Source organism: Prorops nasuta, unplaced genomic scaffold (genome assembly GCF_024137725.1).
Source record: "Prorops nasuta isolate Cenicafe-Biocafe unplaced genomic scaffold, Cenicafe_Pnas_1.2 PNAS00003, whole genome shotgun sequence".
NCBI lineage: Eukaryota > Metazoa > Arthropoda > Insecta > Hymenoptera > Bethylidae > Prorops > Prorops nasuta.
Window position 1 is genome coordinate 445,412 of NW_027116800.1, and position 25,441 is coordinate 470,852.

At 37.0% G+C, this 25,441-nt stretch overlaps 1 protein-coding gene across 3 annotated transcripts in view; it reads left to right on the forward strand.

Moving 5' to 3' along the window:
* Positions 1-25,441, forward strand: part of LOC136785680 (uncharacterized) — a 207,270-nt gene that overhangs the window by 56,738 nt on the left and 125,091 nt on the right. For all 3 annotated transcript variants that reach the window (XM_066746872.1, XM_066746873.1, XM_066746874.1), the window contains exons 2-3: positions 8,990-9,112; positions 23,373-23,543. In XM_066746872.1, coding sequence (XP_066602969.1) covers positions 8,990-9,112; positions 23,373-23,543 — 294 coding nt within the window. The remainder of the gene's footprint in view (positions 1-8,989; positions 9,113-23,372; positions 23,544-25,441) is intronic.

Sequence of the window (25,441 nt, forward strand, 5' to 3'; positions counted from 1 at the left end):
CATAATAATATTAATTGTGCATCTGTCCATCTTCCCCCTCCTTGCATGATGTTAAAAGTTGACCATTTGTACGATCGGAATTAGAAGTTTTTTGAGGCGGAATTTCATTTAATTTGTCAAAGTAAACGTCTGCTCGCTTCGCTTATCGACCAGCTTTGCAATTTTCAGTTTGGTGGTAAAAAATGAGCCAGCCGAGCGATTTTGGATCTTTGCCATTCCTTTATTAAAAATTCGCGAAGCACGTAGTCGGATGCTAGAAGGATTATCTTCCGCTTGGTTTACGAAAATTTCACACGATGGCCTTTATCCCTCTAACGAGCGAGGATTAAAATCAATTACAGAATTGAGAAGGCAAGCTTATGGAATAGTTGAATATCTATATATAATTTCAAAGGAATAGAAAAAAATACCAATTGTATACATAATAATAATAATTGCATAAATTTATTTCTACTATTAAATTCATAAAATATTTGTATATCGAGTTTCTGTAAATAGAACGTGAAATCGAGTTATTACGTTCATTCGTGATAATCGCTATCCACTTTTAAGCTGGAGTGTAAATCCTGTAAAAGTCAAGTAACTTTTATCGTCGCTTTTTAAGCATCTTCGTTGCAGCTTTAAAGTCCGCGACGTTGCCCGCAATAGTTTTGAGTAGCGGGTAGTTTGCAGAATAAAAAGGAGAAGAAATAAGGAAGATTGGAGAGAGAGAGAGAGAGAGAGAGAGAGAGAGAGAGAGAGTGAGAAAGCTGGTTGGAGAGAGGAAAAACTGGCCCGTGTTACACGATAGCGTACAATGGTCCCTCAAGGTGCAGTGGCGACAAATCGATCCATGCTCGGCAATTAAAGTTCCTCCTTCCACCACTCAATCATTCTACTCTACTCTACTCTCTTCTTAATACTATATTATACATATAATTCTAATTAGCTCCAAGATACAAACCGAATGAATCATAAATTGCTAATTTTTAATATCTCTAAGTAAGACGCTTTACGAAGAGATTGGATTGCATCGGATCGGATTTAGATAATTTTCGTTTATCTCACTCTGGTCACTCCAGCTCGAACACTGGCATTTGTTGGATGAGTGTTCGCTTCATGTTTGTTTCCGCGGATCAGTCGCCTAGAACAATAATTCGATAATCGATGATCCGTCAATTCGTGCAAGCCGTGCGTTAAACGAAACAATTACTAATTACGTCGAGTGCCAAGGCAGTCTAGTTTGCGATTGGATAAAGTTCGTATATATTGCACATTCCTATACCAACACAAAAACCATAATTGGAGGAAAGGCTTAGAAAGAAAAGACCATGTTACTCTTGGAACTAAATTTTTTTAATGGATAAAAGGTTAAAAATTATTTTTGTTTGGTCGGTATAAATGCAATTATCATCGATATGTAGGATAGAATTAATTTCTTCTATTTTCTGTTTCGACTTATATATATATATATATATATTTAATGTGATTTATTTGGTTGGTCGATGCGATCGGTGGTCGTTCGCGAGATCAAAGGCTGCTAGCTATGTGCCTGAAACGACTTCCTTCAAAAATCAACCGAACTTGTCAAAAAATAAAACGGGATGCCCGGGTACCTACCCTTCTCGCGCGACTTCCCGATGGTTGCCGAATGGCACGTCACATTTCACGAATCGATCCGACCGTAGACTGGATCGTCGCTCGAGCATATTTCTAGCCCCCTTGCTCATAAGTATTAATGGTACCATGTGCATAGTGTGCCCATGATACTATAATTACTCAAGGCTAACAATAATACAATTAGCCCCCTTTTAACCCGATTCTGTGACGAATCGTGAGCATGCTCGATATAGACGCAACAATTTCAATTAAGGTATATTCTCTTGTTTTATTTGTGTTATCAGTATAGAATTAAGCAATTTTTAATATTCAATAATTTCTTGGATTAACGTGTATCAAAAGTAAATATACAGTATCCATTTATTTTTTCCTGAGAATCCCTAATTCATACATATGATTTTCTAGTCGACAGCAATGAAATGCACATACCGTGTATATCGATTATATCACGTCGTGTAATCCTGATTCAAGCCACCGGTACAGCCGATTATTGGATTTTCGCCAGCAGGATCGGCTAATTACATTTGCTCTTAACGAAATTTTTCAATCTTCTGCCTAATCGATTCTTTCATTTATCACTGCACTAATCATTTATTCATCTGGTATATATAGCTACTCGCTGCTCTTCGTCCACAAGCATTTGTCACTATAAATAATATTAGTGGTTAGTTTTATTCACGAGTACACCAATGGTAATTATTTAAAATCGCAATGGAATTGGAAGATTTTCAAGTTCGTATGGTTATAAGCTATTGGATTTTCGTAACCCCTTCTAGAATTCATCGGCGAAATGGTTGGTTTTCTATGTTGGGAGACGAGAGAGCTGTGAAAAGATTACAACGCGCTTGTAATTTTTCATTGGCCGAAATACCGTTCGTGGAAACGTTCCACGTGCGAGTTGTCGATAATCCTGGCTTTCTTTCGGACTTCCGATATTTCCAATGGTATAGTAGATTGCGAAATAATACTCTCGTAGAAGGAATTCGAACGTGAAAAAAATGGTCGATGTCGGAGGGTGCTCTCACGAACGCGATAATAATCTCCTCGTCTCACGAATGGCAATATTTTATCCCAGTTAATCCCAATATTTCCTTATCGTCGAAAACAAATAAAGTGTATATAAAAGTACCACAATGACGAAACGTTCATGGGAAGGACCGGAATAAAATTCGTATTTGTAAATATAATTTATTTCTACAATTTTTGACATGTAAATAAAGCACAGAATTTGATTTCATGGATCACACAAGATTATTTTCGTAGCTATATTTTATTGCTATAAATAAAAAAGTGATATATACGTACAAAGTTAGCAATGTAAGTATAATATATATCATTTTCGTTCTTAATCCCTCCTCTTTGAGTCTTCTTTCTTCATTCATGAAGAGAGTTATGATTATAAGGATAAATGAAGAAAGATATAAACAGATTCAATGCTCTTTACAGAGTGAAAATTAAAGAAAATATTCAACGTTATACCATGCTTCGCTGCTAAATGCTACGTTACGAAATTAATCTTTCGACCTTAACAAGAGATGATAAGAGGTCGATAATAATTTATACCTAGGATTAGCATTTGAACGAATAGAGCTGGGGGTAAGCTGGAAACTAGCAGTAACTGGCAAGTTTAAAGGGAATCATGAGCCAAGTAATATGAATCTCGTAAAGGATGAACGCCTGTGGCTTGATATTTTCTAATCACTGACGTTTGAAATTCTGCACGGTACAATTTAATAGTACGTTAATGATGCAGTGCGCGTCAATCGGAACAACTAGGTGTCCTTGGAAATTTGAATTCTCAAATTGATTTCCAGCATGAAGTCTTCATTAAATATTTCGTCTTGATGGTTTGAAATAATAACTGGATACGGGTAAGCGGAGGAAAATAGGATTTTCATACGTTATGCGATTGAAGAGCGAAACGTGGTTGGATTACGGAAATCTGGAACATTGGGACACCCTATATAATTTTGTCTGTCAAGTACACTAGCGTGAATAGAATGCAGAAGTGCCTATAGAATCGTCTCACCAAACTAGTGCCATTTGTCGGTGGGTAACGAGAGATTCGTGGTATGTTCGAGTATGCGTTTTCGTGTCCTCTGCTGCTTGTTAATTGGGCTCGAAAACTTTCTGTATCTCTCGACTAATTATATCCACGAGAACTCCAGAAGATTACGATTGGATTAGGCTTTCTATCGCTAGTGAAATTTACGATAAAATAAATCAGCCGTAGACTTACTTTTTTAACTGACTTATTCCTCCTTTGTTCAAACGCACAGATATCATTCTATTCTAAATAATATTCTCGACTAAATCCCTGTAATCGTGCATTTTCATCGACGGCTTTAAAATGAATAAGAATTTCATTAGCATATTGAAGTGTGGGAATCATACGATTATAAATCTTCATTTCTAGAAACTACAATTTTGAGATACGCAAGAAATTTACAAAGTTGAGTGAAAATTAGAGTGTTTTCTTAGTGATTGAAAATATTGGGAAGAACCTGTAGGTTTTTCCTAGGTAGATTTTAGATTACAATTGCTGTAGTACAGTAGGAGTAGTAATTTTGGAAATTTGGTTATTGGAGGAGGGTGAAGGGGTGAAACATTTTAATCGCATGGATGGTGGACGTGCACGACGAGTGAGTTTAACGAGGATCCGAGGGCAAATCCCGGTTGAAGCTCGCGTGGCGATTCCTGTCGGGGAGGGACGATTATTCAGACCGTTGCACGCGCCAAAAACGATAACATCTCATGATCTGGTAGGACCGGCACGGATGAACATGGCCGAGCAAATTCCGTGCCGAAGCGATAATTGAAAATCAGTGTCCCATATATCGATTCCGCTGGTATCCTCCATTTCGGAACCCGAACCTACACTACTTTCCCTTCCTATCGGTGTCTCTTTCCCTCCTACGCAATCCTTTTTTATCCCATCGTTGACCCATCCTTTTGTTTGTTCCATCTACACCCCCCTCTCCTCCATATTCCACTCAGGAACCACCGTACGACCCTACAACGATGCAAATCGTTGATTGTGTAAATATTTCCATGGAAAATGTGTATTCGCACCCCCCCTCCCCCACCCCGCCCCTACATCCCTCGAAACTCCCTCCGCTAAATACGCTTTAATTCGCATTGCAATTGGTTCCAACGAATTCCGGTTTAATGCAGATTCATTTGTTTGCACATTTTTTCTACAAGAAACCGCATCGAATGTCCTTTTACACTATAAGAGGTGTAGCAATGACTTCTACCTAAAGAGAAGGATCGTGTTTCTCAAATTATTTTAAGAATATTATTCTTCTGCCAATTTTGCAATCAGACGTGTAATTTCTTGGTAAATAACAGTTTTTAAAGTTGTTTTTGGCGTGTTTGGCGTAAAATGACGCGTTTTACGTCATTGATCGGCGTTAGCAAGCAAATTACGTATATGCCTGCAAAGTGGTGGAGGGATGAATATTGTGTGTGTTTGCTCGGGAATATTGAATCTCTCTGTATCATACGCAGCTTCGAGTGTTCAATTGCAAGCTGGACGAAAATTTTTATAAGTAGAAATAACAGAAATTGAAAATAATATTATTGCGGTATAATATGGAGAACTGAACGAGTGTTAGATTTGTTGGATTGTTTGAATAAATTTTGAATGAAAAACGACGATAGGTTTGGGAGTGGAAACACCCATGAGCGCATGCCACGCGTGATGCGTGATAACGAGGGTGAAAAATCGTGACTTTGTACCTCGGAGATAAAGCAGAGAGCTCTTGGTAAGCATTGCATAATAGGAACGTACCACTGCCCACTAAATCATCCTCAATTCCTTGTCACGTGCTTTCAAAAACTTTTATTTTTTCTTTCTTAATTTCCACGATAGACCGTGTGCAGTCACGAAAATTCTTCGTTAACCTTGAGATTCAAGTAAAATATTGTTATAAATGAAAAGATGAGATTTTATTAATGATTTTATAACGTGCTGAAAGCTACGTTTTGGTAATGCCCTTTTAGAGATAACGAATCACGAACAAGTCCAATGAATTGGCTGATTTTTTTTTAATATCTTTATTTGGGGTGGGAGAAGGTTAATGTTGGTATAAGACCATAAAGCAATGTTCTATATGATGTTAGACGCGACATTTATTGGGGTCTTAGCTTTTATAGACTTAGGAAATAGGGGTGGATAGTGTCTCGTACATACGATGGCGGTTCCTAAGTTAAATAATTGAATTAAATGGTAACTTGGTAAGTTCTTTACTGTTTCGCTAAGTAACCTTCTTCCTTCGAGAGAAAGCCACTTAAATTTTACAGCTTTTAATCAAACAAACGATTCAATCGGATCTCTTTGCCATAAGGATCTTCCATGCTAACGATACTTTGAATTCTCTTAAGTTTTAATGTCGCAAACACCTAATGATCTATAATTGTTTTTGTTTTTTTTTCTTAGAAAATCTCTCCGTCTTCGTGAGTCGCCTCTGGTTGGCCAGAAAAGTTCCAAAAATTAGGAAGGACTTTCACGTTTAATTAAATAATAAATCAAAGCTCTTGACAAAAATTGTTTGGCCTTATACCAAGGTGGTAAATAAACGATAAACTTTTTTATTTCGTCGAAAGGCTCTTCTCGAGACTGGAGCATCGATCGCATCGGGCTTTGGTCCCTCGGTGAGTTTTCGGCGTAATTAAAAAAAGGGAGGACGGTGAAATATGGCACGAGAATCGCTTGAAATAAGAATTGATATGGCTTTCAGTTGTCAAGTGGAGAGAGCGACTCCGATATTGGCCAATCGTTATCGGTTGAGAGGTTGGGCGGAATATGGGAAAAGTGTGGTGGATCCATATAATGGCTCAGTATCGTCGATGACACTTTGAGAACTAATTCAACCAAATGGACCCTTTTTCCTCTGTCACCGTTTTAATTACGCCGGTTATTCCAAGCCAGAATAACCGTCACCAGCTCAAAATTTTCCTCTTTATTTATCATCGAATTTGGCACTCCATTAGAATTGCAACCCCATCACATCATTCCAAACGATCATATCCGATTTAATTAATTCTCAATGAGGATCCAATTGGCGAGCTAACTTTTACAGCTTGCACCTATAGCCGACACCCTCTTCTTACATCTTTCGATAATTTATTCGCGATAAAATCTTTTTTTATAACAGCATCGTTGAGTTTCGTGGTAAGTTGAATCTATATCGTGGTCGTTTAGGAGTTTCAATAGGTATGAGGTTTGAATGGGAAGGCTGTTAGTGCCATGGTACGTAGGATTAATAAGTGGCGATTCCTGCTGGTTGAAAAAGCAGCCGATTACAGTATTGGTTAGCTTAAGCGAGAAAATGTAAGAATTGCGAGATGGGGAAGGAGTTGGGGTGTGGAGGAGAAAACCGAAGTATCTAACTGCTCGGGCGGAAGTTCCAATTGCCAACGAGATCTATATTTAATAAGACAGAAGAGTTATACTTTCTGGCTGGCGCCTGTCGTAACGCAGTTTGAGCGTAAAACTTTTCACCCAACTCCACCCTCCTCTTTATTGGAATTATCTTTACGAGCCTCCCTCTCTTCGCCCAGATAATTAGATATACCCGAGAGCGTAAATGTTCCAATAGATTTCGCTCGACGAGACTCTGATAAGCCGGGTTTACTGATACAGAGTTGAGGATATTGGTAGGAAGGGTAGCAGGAACCATTAAATATAAAGTTAATAATATATGGTTATAAAAAAATACTATATCTATTTTTATGCTAAATATTGTATTTAGTCAAGAGTTTCTTGAAGATAATTTTGCAAAAATAAAAAGCATGATTATAGGACACTGAACGTTTTATGGTGGATTTATATAGATTTGTAGATGTTGATAGAAAAGGTAGCATAAGAAGAAAAATATTATTTGTTCGAATTAAGAATGTTTAAGAATAATCTAAGAAGATATTGATGGTTTTAAAAAAATAAAGAATAAATTCAGTGTTTTGCCACTATATAAGAATCAACTTTTTTACGATATTTTATAAATTCCCTTCGTGCAAAAATTATTAAAAAATAAATCTAATGTAGTTTCATAATGAAATACAATCCATTTGTATAATACTATTGTTTCTTGTCAAGAACTTCTTCACGATAATTTTCTAAAGTAAGAAGGATGATTTCAGGTCAATGATACAGAGTACCGGATGTTGGTAGGCAAGGTAGCAGGAAACATTAAAAAATAAAGTCAATCCGATGTCATACTAGATTATTATCCATTTGTATGTTATATGTCCTGTCAAGACTTTCTACAATATAGTAGAATAGTAAAAGTAAAAATGTGCGATGCCATTTCTTAGAAGAATTTATTGTTGCTGTTGATTTTACAAATTATATTATGTATTGGGTCTCAGTCGAGAGATTTGGAAAAACTGTTGATGTAATTTTAGTTAAGGAAAGAAGTGACACTGCTGTACCTATTTATTTCTCAATTACGAGAGAAAAAGGAAACTACTGAATTAGAGGCAAACGTCAAAACTCTACAAGAAAAATATATACGTTGCTGGTACGCAGATTCGTTGGGATATTTACGAGCGTTTCTCGACAACCGGAAGTCGATAAAAGACGAGTCACGAGCATACTCTAATTAATTACGAAAGTTCATCGCCCTTTCCAAGTATAAAGTTTTACCACTTCTTTCATCATACTAGCTGTTAATCGGTAAATTTTAGTGGTAAACTCAACCCTTTCGTCACGCCAATCAAATATTTTAACAATCGGGAACTATTTCCAGTACGAATTTTATTGAATAATTGTATTCAAGGATTAAAATTTCCCTTCATTGATAAAAAGTTTAAATATTGTTTATCCTAGTTATTGTAACATTCGAGCTAGAAGACCAAATCGATTTGATGCTTAATCCGGAAGAACTACGAGTTACATAATCGGATGCTAGGGAAAGCGGAGCAGAGGATGAAAATATAATAAATAAAGTATCGTCGTCGTAGCCAGCTTTTATCCTGGCTCCGTTCATTCGAGTAATAAAGTGTAATTTTTCTCCGCTGAATTATTCGCAGGACGCCGTTCATAAATATAATACGAAGGCTTTATCGCAGCTATGTTAAATCATGCGACTCACGCCCCCTCCTCCTTATTCTCCTCGCCAATTTCCATCCTTCCATCTCATCCTGATACGCAGGGTTCTCTCTCTCTCTCTAAATCATTCCTGCAAGCGTCACCTTGGAATTTTCCGCTCGATGAAACTAAAAATTGAGAAATGCAGAATTCAAAGTAAATCTTGGATCGATCGCTACGTCGATCGGTTAAAGAGAATCGGATTTATATCTCTGTTTCGAGAAGCAAGTGGTTCGTTCGTCTGTATAGCTCCACGAGAGAAAACACTAATAGTTATTCTTTCCTTTTTTCTTCCAGGATCGGACATTAAGACCGCGGTGTCTATATTGAACTGTTTGTTCGCGAGGAAACTCTGCTTCGAGGATGCCTCCTGCAGCGCAATTTTGGAAATCATACCAAGGGTCTGTGGGCCGGAACTGGGTGAGTTGCCTTTATCCTTTCAATAAATCAAAATTATTAAAATTATTCCAACTAGTCGAGATGAGTTGCTCGTAATCGAGTAAAATAGCGTGAAGCTATTCATTGATGGATTCCAGCGATTTATCGTGAGATTTGCAGAGGATTTGCAATCGATAAATCCTTCAAATCCAATGACAAATCGTATTGGTGAGAATATACGTGTGCAGATATTGTTTCGAGGAATTCTGGGAGATCGCTGATTTTCCCGCTCATTTTGGGCTCTAGATCTTATTTAGTTTTTCTTGCCACCAGTCTAGCTGCTGCGACGTATGATTTTTCGTCGCATGGAAATTGCGTTATACGCTGCGACAGACGGCTATGACGCAAACTGTAAATTATTCCTCAGCCGTCTGTGCATCAACAAAATCCCCACGCCGATCGCTCAAGCTAAATCTATCGATCGTCTTTCGATCCTTGCTTACCAGGCCATTTTGTATTCTCCGTGATGCTAATAAAAATCAATACCGCTCCTTTCTAACCCCCCCCCCCTCTCCGCTCCTCCTTCCGCCACAAATTCATTTCGCTACCATACCACGCCGATTTTTGCATCAGATTTTTCTGCTACGCCTTAGGCTCCTTTAATTCCCTTTAAAAATATACTTTCAATGTGTATTTCAATAACTATGATATGATACAACGTTAAAAAAATTTCTAAACTAATTAATTTTCACTCTTTGATAATACTTTCCAAATTAACACCTAATTTATATCTTCTTAGAATCAAATAGGCAGAAAATAGATGCTTCGAGTAATATTATTTCAAATTTAAATAAAATACAAGCAGTTTATTAAAAAATTCTTAGTGTATAGTACTATAAAAATTTATTAATTCACTTTATAGGAATACAAGCTTTTTACAACCCTATTTCATACACCCATTAAAAATTATTAATGCGCATTCAACTAATGAGTTATGTTAAAAAAATGAGATAGTTTGTATATAAATTATATGGATATATAATTTTTGTTTGGACTTTGCCTCGTTTGGGTTTCTTGAGTACTTTGACGATTTTCGACGTACGAGATCCGCAAAGATTATTGCGAATAAGGTCCACGACCCAAGTATGGTAGGAAGGAAGGAAGAAGCAGGAGAAAATAGAAGTAGTTTATTGGACGGTGAGAGACAGAGAAATGGCCGGCGTATCGGGTAAAAGAAGGTAAGATAAAACAGCTGGTCCTCTCCAGTGAATTTCCCGCAGGAATTTGTAAAATTACTTGCTTTCGGACTTTCGATCCGAAGAAATTACGTGGCGTCTTCCGCAATGTACGAGTTACCATAGAAGAGTTTCATCGTTTCCCACTCGAAAAATATCTACCTCCATTCCTGAAACACGAATCCAGATTTTCGTGATAACTTTTACTCCCTCAAGTAAATATTTCGCAAATCAATATCATACCGAACCATCTTCATGAATTTACATAGCTTAATAATAATTTCTAAATAGTTTCATCCAATCGATATTATCCTCCAGTAAATTACGTTTATAAAACATATTAGATAAAACTGGAAATATGTATAAAAATTCACGTACAAATCGGATTAAAAAAATATTGAAGAACTATTTTAAAAAGTTCACATTAATGTTTAAAATGTTTTAATTTGTTTTACTCGCGAGTTTATTTAGTAATCAAGCCGGGATGTTTATCGCGCCGTTTATAAACATTGTATATTGATCTGCTGTACGATTTGTAGGGTAGAAATATGGACGAAAGCGCGCATTATCGGTCCTTTATATTGGTGTATTTAAATGATTTAATAAATATGTACTCTCCTTATAATTGAATAATACAGACTTACTGAAAATTTAATCAAATCCCTTCTGACCTAAAGCTCGAATCTTTCAAGACCTTTTTTTATCGAACTCAACTGGGCCAAATCTTCAGTCAAAATCAATATTCAATTTGCGAGAACCACCAATCTGCAAATAGCCGCCTTTTCTTCAATTACAGTATTACTCTTGTTTCTATAAAAAACTTTAGATTTTTGGGTAGAATAATTTAAATATAATTACTGCGAGAAGCCTTAATTATAGCTAGAAATAAACATCGAAATCTGATGCATAAAATAAACGAGTGCATTTTTTGTGAAAAATAAATATATTGTGACAGATTTATCTAAAGCCTGGTATAAGACAGGAGATAAATTCATTTAAACAAAAAAAAGTGCTGATCTATCGAAAGTGATTTAAGTTGTATTCATATCGATTTTCAGCTGAAATTTTTTGAAAGCGGAGTAGTCGTAGGTTTTTCAGTGTTTGACACTGTGCACTTGACAGGCTTGGTGAATCTAAGCTTCGAAGAGAAGCAGAATGAGGAAGATGCAAGTATACGTGTGTAATGTGTGTGTGAGAGAGAGGGAGAGGGAGAGGTGGGGCTTTCAGTTAAGAATTTTCGTGTAGGAGAGAAACTTTCATGAGACATGCACGTAAAAGGTGCGTTAAGCCAACGTGTATGAAGAGAAATCTAGTTTGGACACACACGAATCTCCAATGAATGGAACCTATTTTAAGATTTGGAAAGTATCGAAAGCGAAACGAAACAAGGAATGAAGCAAGAGGAAAAAAGTATAATTTAAAGAGAAAAAAAACTCATAATTATAGAGCATCATATTATAATAATAAAGTAGCTTTCGAAAAGTCATTAAATATAAATTTAGATCACAATTAATTCAAGAGATATTGTTGATTGGATTTTTGCAGCATATAATCCTAAAGTCTCTGACAGTATATCTTACAGGACAGTGTTTAGGGGTTGAGGTGAGGTTCGAAATATGCAGGTATTCGAAGTAATAACGCGTCGTCGAGACGGGAAGCTTCCTTATTAAAAGGTTTAGATGGCACTTGGGCCTGGCACCACTTATAGGGCTTGCCTATAAATAACTGCTAGACATGCAGGTAGCTCTTGTTCTACAAAACGTCAACGAACAGCAGTTCGTCATAAGAACTTGATAGCATCCAGTCTGGAACATCCAGCCCTTTTTTTCATCCCCTTACTACCCTTTTCTTCAGAATTCATAACTTTCAACCCCTAAATTTGTTTTTTCCCTCCTTCTGTCTTCTCACCCTTATCCTTCACATTCTTTTCTCTCCCTTCACATATTCTCCACTCGTACATCACTGTGTTAGTTGTCCTACTATTATACAGCTAATTTAGTTTTATTAGGTGAGAATAAATATCATATATGTTTTGATCCATGATACAGATAACTATTCTTTTTTTACGAAGCTGTGTGTGGTATAATCAATGGCTTTGAATATTTAATCGATACATTAATAAAATCGTTCACTGATCGATTAAAGCCTAGTCGAATCACTGAGATTCATTCTGGATAATTAAAGGGTTGAGTAATGGTGAGTTTAACATGATTCTGAATTATTCATCTCACCTTCCAAGCCTGACTGCTCCAAATAATTGATGCATTACGTATAAGTCGATTTATTTTACAGTCAAGATAGAGAGCAATTTGCTTTATTAATAGAGACGCGCAATGCTAGTATTCCCCTCCTTTTCCCACTTTTGCCAATTTATTTCCAGCAAACTGTATTCGAACCTTCTCGATAAACAGCGAAATTAATTGATTTTCCTCTCGTCTATTTTTTTAGAGACTACTTTTTTATTATAATGTTTACTTATCTAATGTTTATGCATCGGAGCAAAACATTAATTTGGGAAAGATTTTTTGAATAGGACGTTCACAAGTAATAATGGTTTTTAGGGTAGATTTGTCCCTTTTGCAAAATCGTTAATCTCTTTTTAAGCAGGATTTTATCAGAGGTTTTCGTTTGGGAAGTTGATCCTGGTCTTTTGTTTAGTCATTCCAGCAAAATCCATCGAGTCCGCCTCGCTTTGGAATCATTTTCCACCGTCGTCGTATAGTTTATTTCACTGCTCGCACTCTTCTGCCTTGCCCCTCTCATCGTTCATTTTCTTTTCCACCGCGAATTCACCACCGAAAAGCGACTCACGCGCTAAAAATTAATTCTGATTTATCGTCAGCGACTAATCCCGAAGCTCCCGAGCTTATCTGACCGGTTGCTTCGTGTCAAAAAACAAAACGAAAATCCCTTCCACCGAGAATAGCCGTCGTTTCATAACCCATGAAATGCTCTCCTTCCAATCCCAAATTGGAACTGGAAAAAAAATTCAATTGCATCGATTTTACACCTCTTCTCAAACTCACTTCTAGTAATATTGACAATCACATTTTTTATCTAATTTTGTTAAAAAAAAAAAAAAAATCATAGAAGTATTTAAATTCTAAATTAATTTGTCTTACTTTTATACTTAAAAAGCTATGTAAGTTTTTATTGACACATTGATATAAACAAAATTATTTAAATATAATAATATATCGTACGATTCACAATAATAAATATAAATAATAATTCAGAAATCTATTAAAAGGTCTAACCGCAAGATAATATTACACAATTTTATAGATATTGGGTAAAACCAATTGAATGTTTAATTCTGTGAAAATTAACAGTGGTTAGGTGAATTTTCTTTACCGAATAAATCGATTTGGTGGTGTGAGAATTAGCATTAATATATATTTCAATGAGTTTGGACAATAAGCCAAAGTCTCTCGTTCGAAAAGTGTCCTTTAACAATTGGGATACACGCATACACAGACAGACAGAAACTCATGCATGTATACCTAATGAATGCATTAGTTCCTAATAATGGAGGTCCAGCGCGAGATCCATTCTAGCTCTAATCGGTACTGGGGGGGGGGGGGGGGGGGATACTACGGAAATCCAAGCCAAATTATGCGCAAAGTGAAAATTCGCATGGCACGTTCACCATACTGCAAATAATCCTAAAGCATTCTATAATTGTGCCGATCAGCTTTCACCTAGTTGCGCCCTCATCCGATTTTCCAACAATTATTTTTCATCCTTCATCACGCTTCAGCCATTTTATCAATTAAAATCGTGAAAAATTATTAAAACTTTTTTAATGATTCTATCAGTACTATCATTCTTCCAATACAGCATAATCTTTAATATTATAATTACATATTCCATTGATGAATTTAACAAATTAAATGCAGTCAGCGAGATAATTTATATCAAAAGGCGAAAGACCACTCGAAACTTCATAGTGGGAGTTATATAAACGCGTGATTGGCCACGAGAGAGAGAGAGAGAGATAAAGATAAATGATGACTGATCTGAGCTGTGGAGAAAGAAAGCAACGCTACTCAAGTCGTTTCTCTGTCACTCTTAGTAGTCTCTCTTTTTGAAACGCAGATTGACAGAATTCATTGGCTGTTGGAGAGAGAGGCTAACAGAAGCAAACAAGAGGCAGCGATCAGCCAATGAATTTTGTCAATCTACGTTTTAAAAACAGAGACTACCAGGAGTGATAGAGAAACGGCGTGAGTAGCGTTGCTCTCTCTCTCTCTCTCTCTCTCTCCGCCGTCAATCACGTGTTTAGTCCTCAGTAAAGAGTTTCTGGTGGGCCTCCACTTTCTGATACGAACTATACAGCTAACTCTGTATATTGTAACAGCTTCAGGAATTAGTAATAGCGATAGTAATAGTAATATTATATTCTAAATATTTAAAGTCTCCAATATTGATTTGTATATCGTCAAATATTAGAGAAATACCTTTAAATAATTTAAAAAATTTCTGGATACAGCGATTGAAACTTGTTGTATAAAAGCTTCTATAACAAAAAAAAACAGGCATTTCCTGCGAATTAAGGCATTCTTCCGATAAGACTTAGTGAAACCAAATGTTTTAAAATCAGTGTTTCAAAGATTGACATTAAACACTTCCATTGGTCCTATCGAAATCAGTGTTTTATGTATGCAGGCACGGTTTTGAAATCCGCGTTACAATGTATAAATAATGACATTGCAACTGGTGTGAAAGTATTGTTTTATTAAATTTCCACAATTTTTTTGTTGATTTTTTTGAATCAATATTCACGAAGCTTTCGGTGGAAATGATTATCGCAGCAAGCGTTTGGAAACAGCAAAGAAATTCGGGTATAGATGGCGAATAACGAGGGAACACGCCATTTAGCGCATCAAATAAAACGCAATCGGTTCGCACGCGATGCGCGCGATTTCTCGCACCCTCATAGAATACCAGCTCAACTTTGTTGCTACTGCGATATAATCAGCCGGAACTAATTTCCAGCATTGGACTTTTCCTGCGAGCATTTAAGCTTGCAATCTACACCTGTCTGGAGAACGCGGTAAATGCAAAAGGATCACGCGCTCTTATTCGGGATAAACAAAACACGCACGTTATTCATTGATCTCTGACGACGGCTAGTATATATAATTTCAAAGTAAAGTCCACGATGGTAGAGATAATTGTTTATATCGATAAAGACGAAGATTTCTGAAGAACCTAATAATTATGTTGCTTTCAATTAATTATTTAATAGATTTATTATTTATACGAAGATTTGTAGAAATTCAGAGTTTTTTACCCTGTCCGTATATATACACGTTGAGAGACATCATTTTCTACAGTCGAACTGAGAGGGCTTCATGAGCAATGATGAAATGGTTTCCCGCGAATTTTCAATTTAGAGAAACAGCGTGAAACTCGGAGAGAGGCGCGTTTTTGCACGAGTTCCATTTACCTCGGCCAAAGTAAGAAATTCAAGAGCGAGAGAGAATAGAAGCGTCCAACTATGGAATCTTGGTCCAGCATCGCGTTTTCCCCCCGAAGCCCCATGGAGCCCCTTGAAAAGCTCGCGAAAGCTCTTTTTCCTCGGCCATTTCGGAGCTTACGAACTCTTTCATGAGCAGCTATATCACTTACGATTATTCTTCAGTGGAATACTCACTGCTTTCCCGGGGCAATATCTTCCGGCAGAAAGATGCTCCGCCTTACATCAGTCAACACCCCCTTTTATTACTCGCGTGTCCCATAAATAATGGCCCCGGATAAATATGTAGAATCCGCTTATCCGTGACTGATTATTCAATTACGAAGAGCAGCATAGCAGAAAGCTGATAAAAAGCTCGTGAAACATTCATGCTTAAAATCTCCAAATAGTTCATATCACCTTGGCTTCTTTTAGTGAGAAATTTATATCCGTTGGAGGGAATTTTTGCAGATTTCATACGGGGTGTAAAAGGACTGCTATCGGAATGTTGCAGCAGAAATCGAGCAGATCCCATCTGGCCCCGGCCATGAGCTTTTTACGCGACGATACAAACTTCAATTTTCATGCAAACACGAAAGAAACGAACGCAAGAAGTCGGGCGTGTCTACAGGAGCTGGCCGAGGCCCGATAAGACTTCTGGGTTAAGTGGAAACTCGTTACTGATTGGAACAATTCGTGTCCTGTGATTTATGACTCCGCGAAAGTAATTTCATCCCGAAAAACACGGGACAGCGTTGAATTAATGAGAAAAAAATTGAGGTATCTCTGGATCTCCGGCGAGGCGAGTTGGAAACTTTCGTGGCGGGAGCTTTTGCTCTAATATCGAGATTCGTCGGTGATTTCGATTTCACGCGATTGTCCCGTTTCGCAAAACTCGCCCGAGAAAGAGCTATATCGCCTGGGCCTGCATGTGTATATATATTAGGGTGGTCATTAAAAAAAAATTTTTGGCGGATCCTTAAAAAACACTAGTATTTGATGAGAAACTACAGTGGTTGAAACCTGTGGCCTGACAAATGATGGAAACACGTGCCTCAATGCGATCAAATATAATTTTCGAAGAATTTTACAGTTTTTCGCAGATAACTCATTAAATATTCGATTCTATGAAAAGATGCATATAACCTTTTCTCTAAAGAATTAAATTCTACATAATAAAGATTCTATACATTTTTCTTCTAGAATGCGTACTAATCGAGATATTCCTGAAAAATCGATCCTCTTTTTCGTTTATACACATTATATTGATATGTTTATATGAATAATTATTTTTAGTTTACCGTACAATTAACATATTTTATTAAATTAAGTGAAATAAAATGTGTAACTACAGCGAAATAAGAATAACTACTCATATGAGCATATATGTCAATATTATGTGTATAAACGAAAAAGAGGATCGATTTTTCAGGAATATCTCGATTAGTATGCATTCTAGAAGAAAAATGTATAGAACCTTTATTATGTAGAATTTAATTCTTCAGAGAAAAGGTTATATGCATCTTTTCATAGAATCGAATATTTAATGAGTTATCTGCAAAAAACTGTAAAATTCTTCGAAAATTGTATTTGATCGCATTGAGGCACGGGTTTCCATCATTTATCAGGCCACAGGTTTCAACTACTGTAGTTTCTCATCAAATACTAGTGGTTTTTGGGGATCCGTCAAACATTTTTTTAACGACCACCCTAATGTATATATATATATATATATATATATATGTATATATATACGTGAATAGGGTTAACAGGCAGGTTTTTTTCTAGCATGAAAAAAAGTTTCCGTTGAAGAGTGTTCTTTTCTCGAGTCAAAGGCTCGGGGGAGTGAACTTTGAGTGGACTTTGAAAACGAGACAGCCGAGACTTTCGAAGAAACAAGAATAGAGGTGTTGTCATAGCGGCGCCACCATCTGGACACGCTCGATTAGCAAGTGTGTGCATGAATAAGTAGTTTGCAAACACTTCCTCAATTGTTTCCCTACCCACGCAATGCTCTCGCCGCTGGTAACACGCTCTTTTTCGTGGCTTTTGCATCTCTCGCTGCTTTTTCTCGTCGCCAAACTAAATTGCTCGAGAATAAAACTGCCATTAGTGCTAAGAAACTCCACTTTCTTATTATTACCGACGAAAACGATACAAATTTATTTCAGTCTTTATGGGACTTTGCGTTACTTTCGTGTATAGGAATAATTTTTTAAACTTTTTATAGTCTCTAATCATTCGTTGAATAGGTCTTGGTGCTGCGAGTCGAATCACGGTTTATCAGGAATTTCGAGTATTTTTTATAAAGAAGCTCTCTGTTCCACGCCGTTAATAAATAAGGTGATCTTTTTTTTGTATGGAAGAAGAGCCGATAAGGTGGGAGGGAAAGTGGAAAGAGGGGTAGGGGGTGGCTCTATTGTTCGGATATACAATGTACGTTGTTGCGCCAAAGCATCCCGTGCAGCGCACAATGGACTGTAGGCGAGAGAAGGTACAGATACGGAAAAAGTGGAAAGAACGGGATGGCCAAGAATATATACTGCGCTGTTCTGTTTCGGTAGACTAGACTGCTATATCCACCCTACCCCCTCTTTTTACCAGACCCATGAATTATAACCCAAGGCAAAACGATTTTGGCTTCGGCTACGCTCATTTTATTTTCCTTCCGCGGTTGTTGATCATCGCGCTTTGTATATACAGCTCGCAATATACACAGTTTCCTGTGCTACGGTAATCAAACCTTTACGCTTTTATTCTTCAGTTTATTCCAAACAAAAAAGTCTTCAGTTACTTTTTGATACGATTGCTCGTTCATTAGTTATTAGCCAGCAAAAATTGACCAATAAGCCGCTGGTAGGCGTGGCTACCTACAGGTTCCCGAAGATTTATCACTCTGCGCATAAGTATTGTTACTCCAATTTTTCTGGGAAAATGTGTTTTTAAGTACAACTGTGTGTTGTCACTTTAATCAGAAACTGAATCAATTTCATCTCTCTTCTAAGGATTTTAATTCTTCCTTGTTAACCATCGTTGGAAATGTAGTTAAGCACATAGCTCGTTATAAAATCATAGACTGTCAATCCAACTGTCAATATTAACCTTCAAAATCTTTCAATTATTTCTATTCGAACCAGTGGAATAAGATTAATCGAAGTATGAACCTAGTTGGATCGATATAGATTCGTTTCATTGTTTTTTTTTTCAAGACCTTGAATTTTACGAATTTCTCAATCCAGCAAAAAAAAAAAAGAAGTGGATTTTTACGAATAAATTTTGTTAAAGTTCCAAATGATTATTATATCTTGAAATGAAGATTGTTTAATCGATGATAACAGGTGGCGGATAATTCGGTAATATTTGCTTCAACCGTAGCGCAAAAAGTGTTTGGTCGACGGAAATTAGAGTTAACCGTGGAATCGACGTGACATTTACCGGATATACACGTGCGCTATACGAGTCAGTTATTTTCGCTTGTAATATCAAGTCATGCGTGTGACGTTTACGAATTTGAATTCAAAATTTGCCGGCTAAACGGAAACATGAAGCTGCTAAGTATAACTCTGATGTCGGTATATATGCTATCTGTTATCTGGAGCGTTGATCCTAGTGTTACTCTACTGTATCAGCTGCTCACACTAGTATCGTTAACCAAAGAATATCCAATTTATAATCACTTTAGTCCTCTACTCAATATAATGTCAATTTTCAATGATACGCGGATTAAATTACTAAGAAGTGTGATTTTAGAATATTCGTTGAACTGTGAAAACTTCAAAAGGATGCAAAACAATGGGAAACGAAATTAATATATTGTGTCTTAGGATTAATTACATGACCAAGGCACTTGCTTTAGTGGAAAATATTATAAAAGAAGCTTTTGTATAGCCTGAGTTGAAATTATTATAAAGCGAAGCCCACACCTGGTTGTCGAGCAGCTTAATTTATTACAACAAAGCTATTACTTTAATAAAGTGAGGAATAGTTTAATAATCGTGATGAAAGTGATCGCACACCAGTAGAGTTTTTCAGGGTTTTATCTTGATTAATAAACAGATATAAATGGTAGGCTGTACCAATAAAAGAGGAAGGTTGCGCAACAATGAATGAAAGGAAGAAGGACAAAACAGGGTTTTGGGAGGGGGAGAAAAAGTGAGAAAATAAAAACAGCTGACTGTGTGCGATGCCAAATCTAGCTTAATCTACCTTTGCGGGAGTGCAAAAGAAACCCAGAATATGATATAAAATCTCACGATGCTCATAGTTGACCACAGGTACAAGTGCAACGCTAATTAACACGTAGCCCAATGAAGGTAAAAGGGATGCAATTTGTGGCTCGGAAGGGAAGCTCCGTAAATTCGGGTAGTGACACTGCAATGGCATACACACACGTGTGGATATACTAGAATCTCTGCAACACGCGCTCTAATAACTAAAAATATTATCAATCGCTCTTCTCCTAGTAAAAAAGCTCCTCTAATAATAAATAGCCTCGTTCTCTGTGAAAAATAATAATTATAATAAACAAGAAGGTATATGATAATCCTGAAGAAACCTATATATTCCCAAAGCTATTCCCGAGATAAATGGATTGCTATAGAAAAAATGAAAAAGAAATTTCCATATAATCTTATAAACAAGATTTATATATAATTTAGCTTGGTTGCGTAGCAATCACTAAAACGTTTAATCCCCGAAGCGCACGACTGGCCTTTTCCTGTCGCTTAAAAGCAATTTCATTTTCCAAATTGTCAAACGTAATTTTGTTTAATTTCAATGTATGGCAAATGCATGTTATTAAAAAATTACACGGCCTGGCAAAATAAACGTTCCGAAATCACTGGAGTTAATTAGTTTCATTTATTGTTGGAAAAATTGTGCGAGTAAATAAACAGCAGGTTTTTTTGCTAATTTTAGGATTTCCTCGTTAATGAGAGTGTGTTGGTAGAGTGTTCTAAAGTCGCGCGCACTCACGTTTATATATATGTGTGTATGTTTGGTACCTGTAATTTTCATCTTGGTAGTAAGTAGCAAAAGCAGAAAACAAAAACGAGACTAAAAACGAAATATCTGGCCGGGCCAGGTGCCCATGCACACCGATAATACCCTTTGGAAGGGTGTACTGGTGCGTGTATGTGCATGTTTGTTTGGCTTTGCGAGTGTACTGTGTGCGCGTTGTGTACCTTGGCGTATTTCGAGTATATACCGCTGTGGTCCAGTTACCTGAATGTAGATGGCCACCGCACGATTGCACTAACGCTACCGAACGACCTTTACCCCTTTTCCAGACCCCCACTCTAGCAACCCTCATCCCCTCACTCGTGCCCCTTTTGCTCACCTATCCAATCTCACATTTACTTTGCCCTCTCTCTCTTTTTCTCTTATTTCCCTAACAATTTCTCTCCATACCATTTTACACACCCCCCACTTCTGTTACTTCTCCTCTTGGTTTATTTTATTTATTTCCATTCTTTTCCCTATTTGTTTATTCCCTTTTCAACCCCCCCCCCCCCTCCCTCTCTCTCCATCCCTAATTTTTGTTTTCCCTCCTGCGCAGTTATCCCATCTCCCCAATTTTCCTTACCCTCATCCATCACCCACACTAATTAAAGCTCTCATTGATTCTGGCGTTTCCCATTCTTTTCACGAGGTGCACTCGTGTCGTCCCACTATACCCTGCCTGCGATATCAGTATTTCCCGGAAGCGTTAAACGAATGCCTGCGCCAAACGAGAAGAACGAATATCATTCGGTTACATCTGCAATTGTGTGTTCAGTCCCACAATATGCTTTATAATCTGATAGAAAAAGCTTTCAACCTTAGGATAGATTTCTCTGCCACGGGCTGTGCTCACTTATATTTAATTATCTCCAATCCTTCATTGAAACGGTGCTGGAATTTTTCGATACAGCTTGTTCACGAATAATATTTTTATCTTTCAATAAGGTTTATTTGGTAATTTGTGAACATTTCTGGATTTCTTTAAATTTTAATATACTGATTATAAATATATAGTATTCGTGGATGTTTCATACGATGGTTATTAAAGGTCTAATTTTTAACGCAATTACTATCGATCTATGGACATCATATGTACAGAAATATTTTGTGATAATATTCCAGAAATTTTTAATAAGAAATTTCGTATTTTAATTGAATTACTCAGTAACTCTATGCACTCGTCTATAAATCAGTTGGTTTGAAATATTATAACTACTATAATTAGGATAGCTAATTTTTTCTAGATGAGAGTTCGGTACACGATTTGGCAAAACGGAACACGTGGACTTTCATCTTTTTTTTATTATGGATCGAAGCTTCTATTTCACTTTCACGCTACAATAATTGGGGGCGATATTTTACGAAGGGAGGGCAAAGTACGTAGTAATTTTGGGCTCGTAAGGCAGCTTGTAATTGAATCCAACATTTGATAAGGCCAGAGGCCAATGAGACTCGGGCGTAAGTGGCAAAGGCTCGGCCGGATCCTGCAAGCTGTGGAACAAAATTGAAACTTTAACGCCAGCGTTATCATTTTTCCATCTGACGTTTCGACGACATCTGGATTCATTACTTATACCCAGCCACGGCTGGCTTATTACGAAACTTACGCTGTCTCGCGATAGTAATTAGGCCACTACGCACACTTTTCCACTTCTCATCCATTGCTTACCCCCCACATACACTACTTTATTGTATCCTTGTAAAATCATCATTTTTAATCGTCCTTCTACACTCTATTTAATATCGTACTCGATTAAGAAAATTCAGTTTTTATTCTATCCTCGTTTTTGCATTCAATTTTAAATATTACTCTCCGAGAGGCATTTTTTTGCCATTTAAATTTTACTTTGTATACAATTTCTACAATAACTTCTAATAACTATTTCCATTTTATTTATAAAATAGCAATTATACCTGCATAGATACAATAAACAATTTTTATAAATTAATTCTTTGAATGCTGTAACTAAAAAGTTTATAAAAACATGATATTGTTATTGATGCTGAGCATTGAAATCATTTAAATAATAAAATTTAATAGTAAGAAAAACTTTTTTTCAATAGTTGTAATATATCTAAAAAATTTGACGAAGCCCTACTGAATCACTCCATACAAAAGTAGTAACTATAACTAGTCGTAAGATAATCTGGATCACTCGATGCGTTGACTTGTAGGAGTTTCAGTAATTTCACGTGCATGTCCAGTTCCATGCTGATTGGTTGTGGATCGAGATAGCAATGGGACAGGTCCTTGTTGAAACTGGCTTATGAATTATCTCCTTATTAGTTTTAAGCTAGCTTTAGTAGGGGGCCATGCATCCAATTGTTCCACAAACGCAGCGTTGTGTGCAGGATATAAAGATAATTGTTAGAGCAAGTTCCAACACAATGAAAAAGTTGCACTGCTTGTTACTCAAAATCAGGCCTTCTTGCAGCGTAAACAGATAAATGGTTTGTTTGTTTCAGAAACAAGTTACATATTTCGCAATTAATAGTAATTAGGTTAGTTTTATCCCACTGTTTCTTCATTTACATAGAATTATAATAATACGTTGGAATTTTGTTGACAAACATTGATGAATGTGTTTTTATTTACTTGTTACAGTTGCTTGCTCAACGGTGACTGTGCCAAAGTGTCTAGCAGCACTGCGTACCTTGCAAGCTTTCTCCTTCTTCCGGCCCACGTGCCTCTGCAGAGAACCACACATCGATCCGGAATGCAGCAGCTTCAGAGACTTCCTGTTTGACCATCCATGTTTGTACGTCATGAAAAAGGGTGAGTGGAATTCTCTGAAATTTATAATAAATAATATTTCCCAATTTCCCTCATTCCCTACTATTTATATCCTTTCATAACTGAATAAAATATTTTCATTCCACTTTTTCACATTAATTGATATAATTAATTCAATTCTAGCTAAACGATTACATCTGAAATTGCTTGTATACAAAAATTAAATGAAATGCTTAAAAATGCATTTGCTTTTTAATCTTGAAGAGCGATAGATGCAAAATTAAAGTTGATACAGGCATATAATACAGAATTTCTCGTATAATGAAAATATTTGTAAAGGAACTCAAAGGTCAAAGAGGTCGTGGAGAACGCTTAGCAATTTACTTCATGTAAAATCTGTCAAAGGGAGGAGGTAGGAAGTTGGAAGGGAAGCTTGTCTGGATCTTCGAGAAGTTGTTTTCACTAGTTCTTGATCTCTTTTTTGTCTCGAGGCATCCCGATCTCCTTTGTTGCGAGGCAACTAAAACTTTATTTTTTCACTCCTTATGAAGACCACTAACTGAAAATAATCTCTGCTATCCTCCCCACCTAAAAACCTTTCATCCTGGAATAATTTCAATTTTCGCACTGAAAGATTTCGATTTTTCGTGCAAAAAACTGCCCTCCCCCCCGCGCGTGCGCGCTCTGTTTCTTTACTCCCCCTCCTCAAAGCATTCTTTGCCATCCCCCAACGTAAGATATTCCAATCCAGTTTGTCCCACAACGTATATCTCCGTCTACTTTGTCCCGGAACATCCCGATCTAGCTCGCGTCTTCTTAAGAATGCTCCGACTTCTCTCTCTCCAACGGAACAATGGAAAACTTTAAACGAGTTAGCGCCGACACGCGTTCCCTTCTCGACATTTCCAATAAATGCTACACGCTTGTTGCTCGCACTTATTCAACCATAACTTTCGACTTGGTTATGTGTCGCAGCGATAATAATGCTCTCCGGCATCCAACAATAGTAGAGAAACGCTAACGGATAAAGGAATAAGACAAAGCAATAAAAAACCAACAGCAGTGGTCGACTCCCTCGAGGGTCCTTTGCAATATATATGTATACTCTTTTCTTCCTGAAATTGTCTTCAAGCATTCCACCTCTCCAACGCTTTCAAGTTTCCTCATCAAGATAAAACAGTATATCATACTAGAAATTTCTACTTTCAATTTAATTCATTCTTCTTTCACACTCTTTCTGCGCTCCCACCCCATCCAGCCCCTCCCCCTCCCTCTTTTTCTTCGTATATCACTGTTCATTAACCCAGCAAAAAACCTTTGGCTTCTGATTCCAGCTCTGAAAAGCCACTCTTTCTCGACTTTACCCAATCTATATATTCGAGACTCCTAATTGGTCCTTGATCCCTTTTAGGATCAATCCTTGACTGTTGGTTTATTAGAGCAAGAATTACGTCGCTCGTAGTGTTATACACAAAGAAATGTCTTTATTACGGATCTTGTTGCGTATATAAATTGCAATTGATTCACGTGATTTCGTAATGAATCCTGATAAAGTACCTTGGGACATAAAGAATCTGGGAATATTTGCAGAAAGGCTTGCCAGTGGAAAAAGATATTTTTGGAAAGCCCAAAATGGAACGTGACTGTTTTTAAAGGATCAAAAGTCTGTTGATGTATTCAATTAGTTGGAGCGTGTCGTGTAATGCAAATTGCACTTTAACGTAGAGGTAAAAACTAATAAGGATCATCCCCGGACTGTTGGTAAAACAGTGTGGCGGTGAAAAAGTTAAAAAGGTACGCGAGAGGGATGTGAGAAAAAGCGTGGTTTCAATCGTGCAGCGTCTCTTGGTACACGCAAACGCAAATCTTTGCACGTAACACATTGCACGCGTGCTTTTGCCAACTCTCTTGTTAGTTTTTCTCTCCCTGTCTTCCATTTT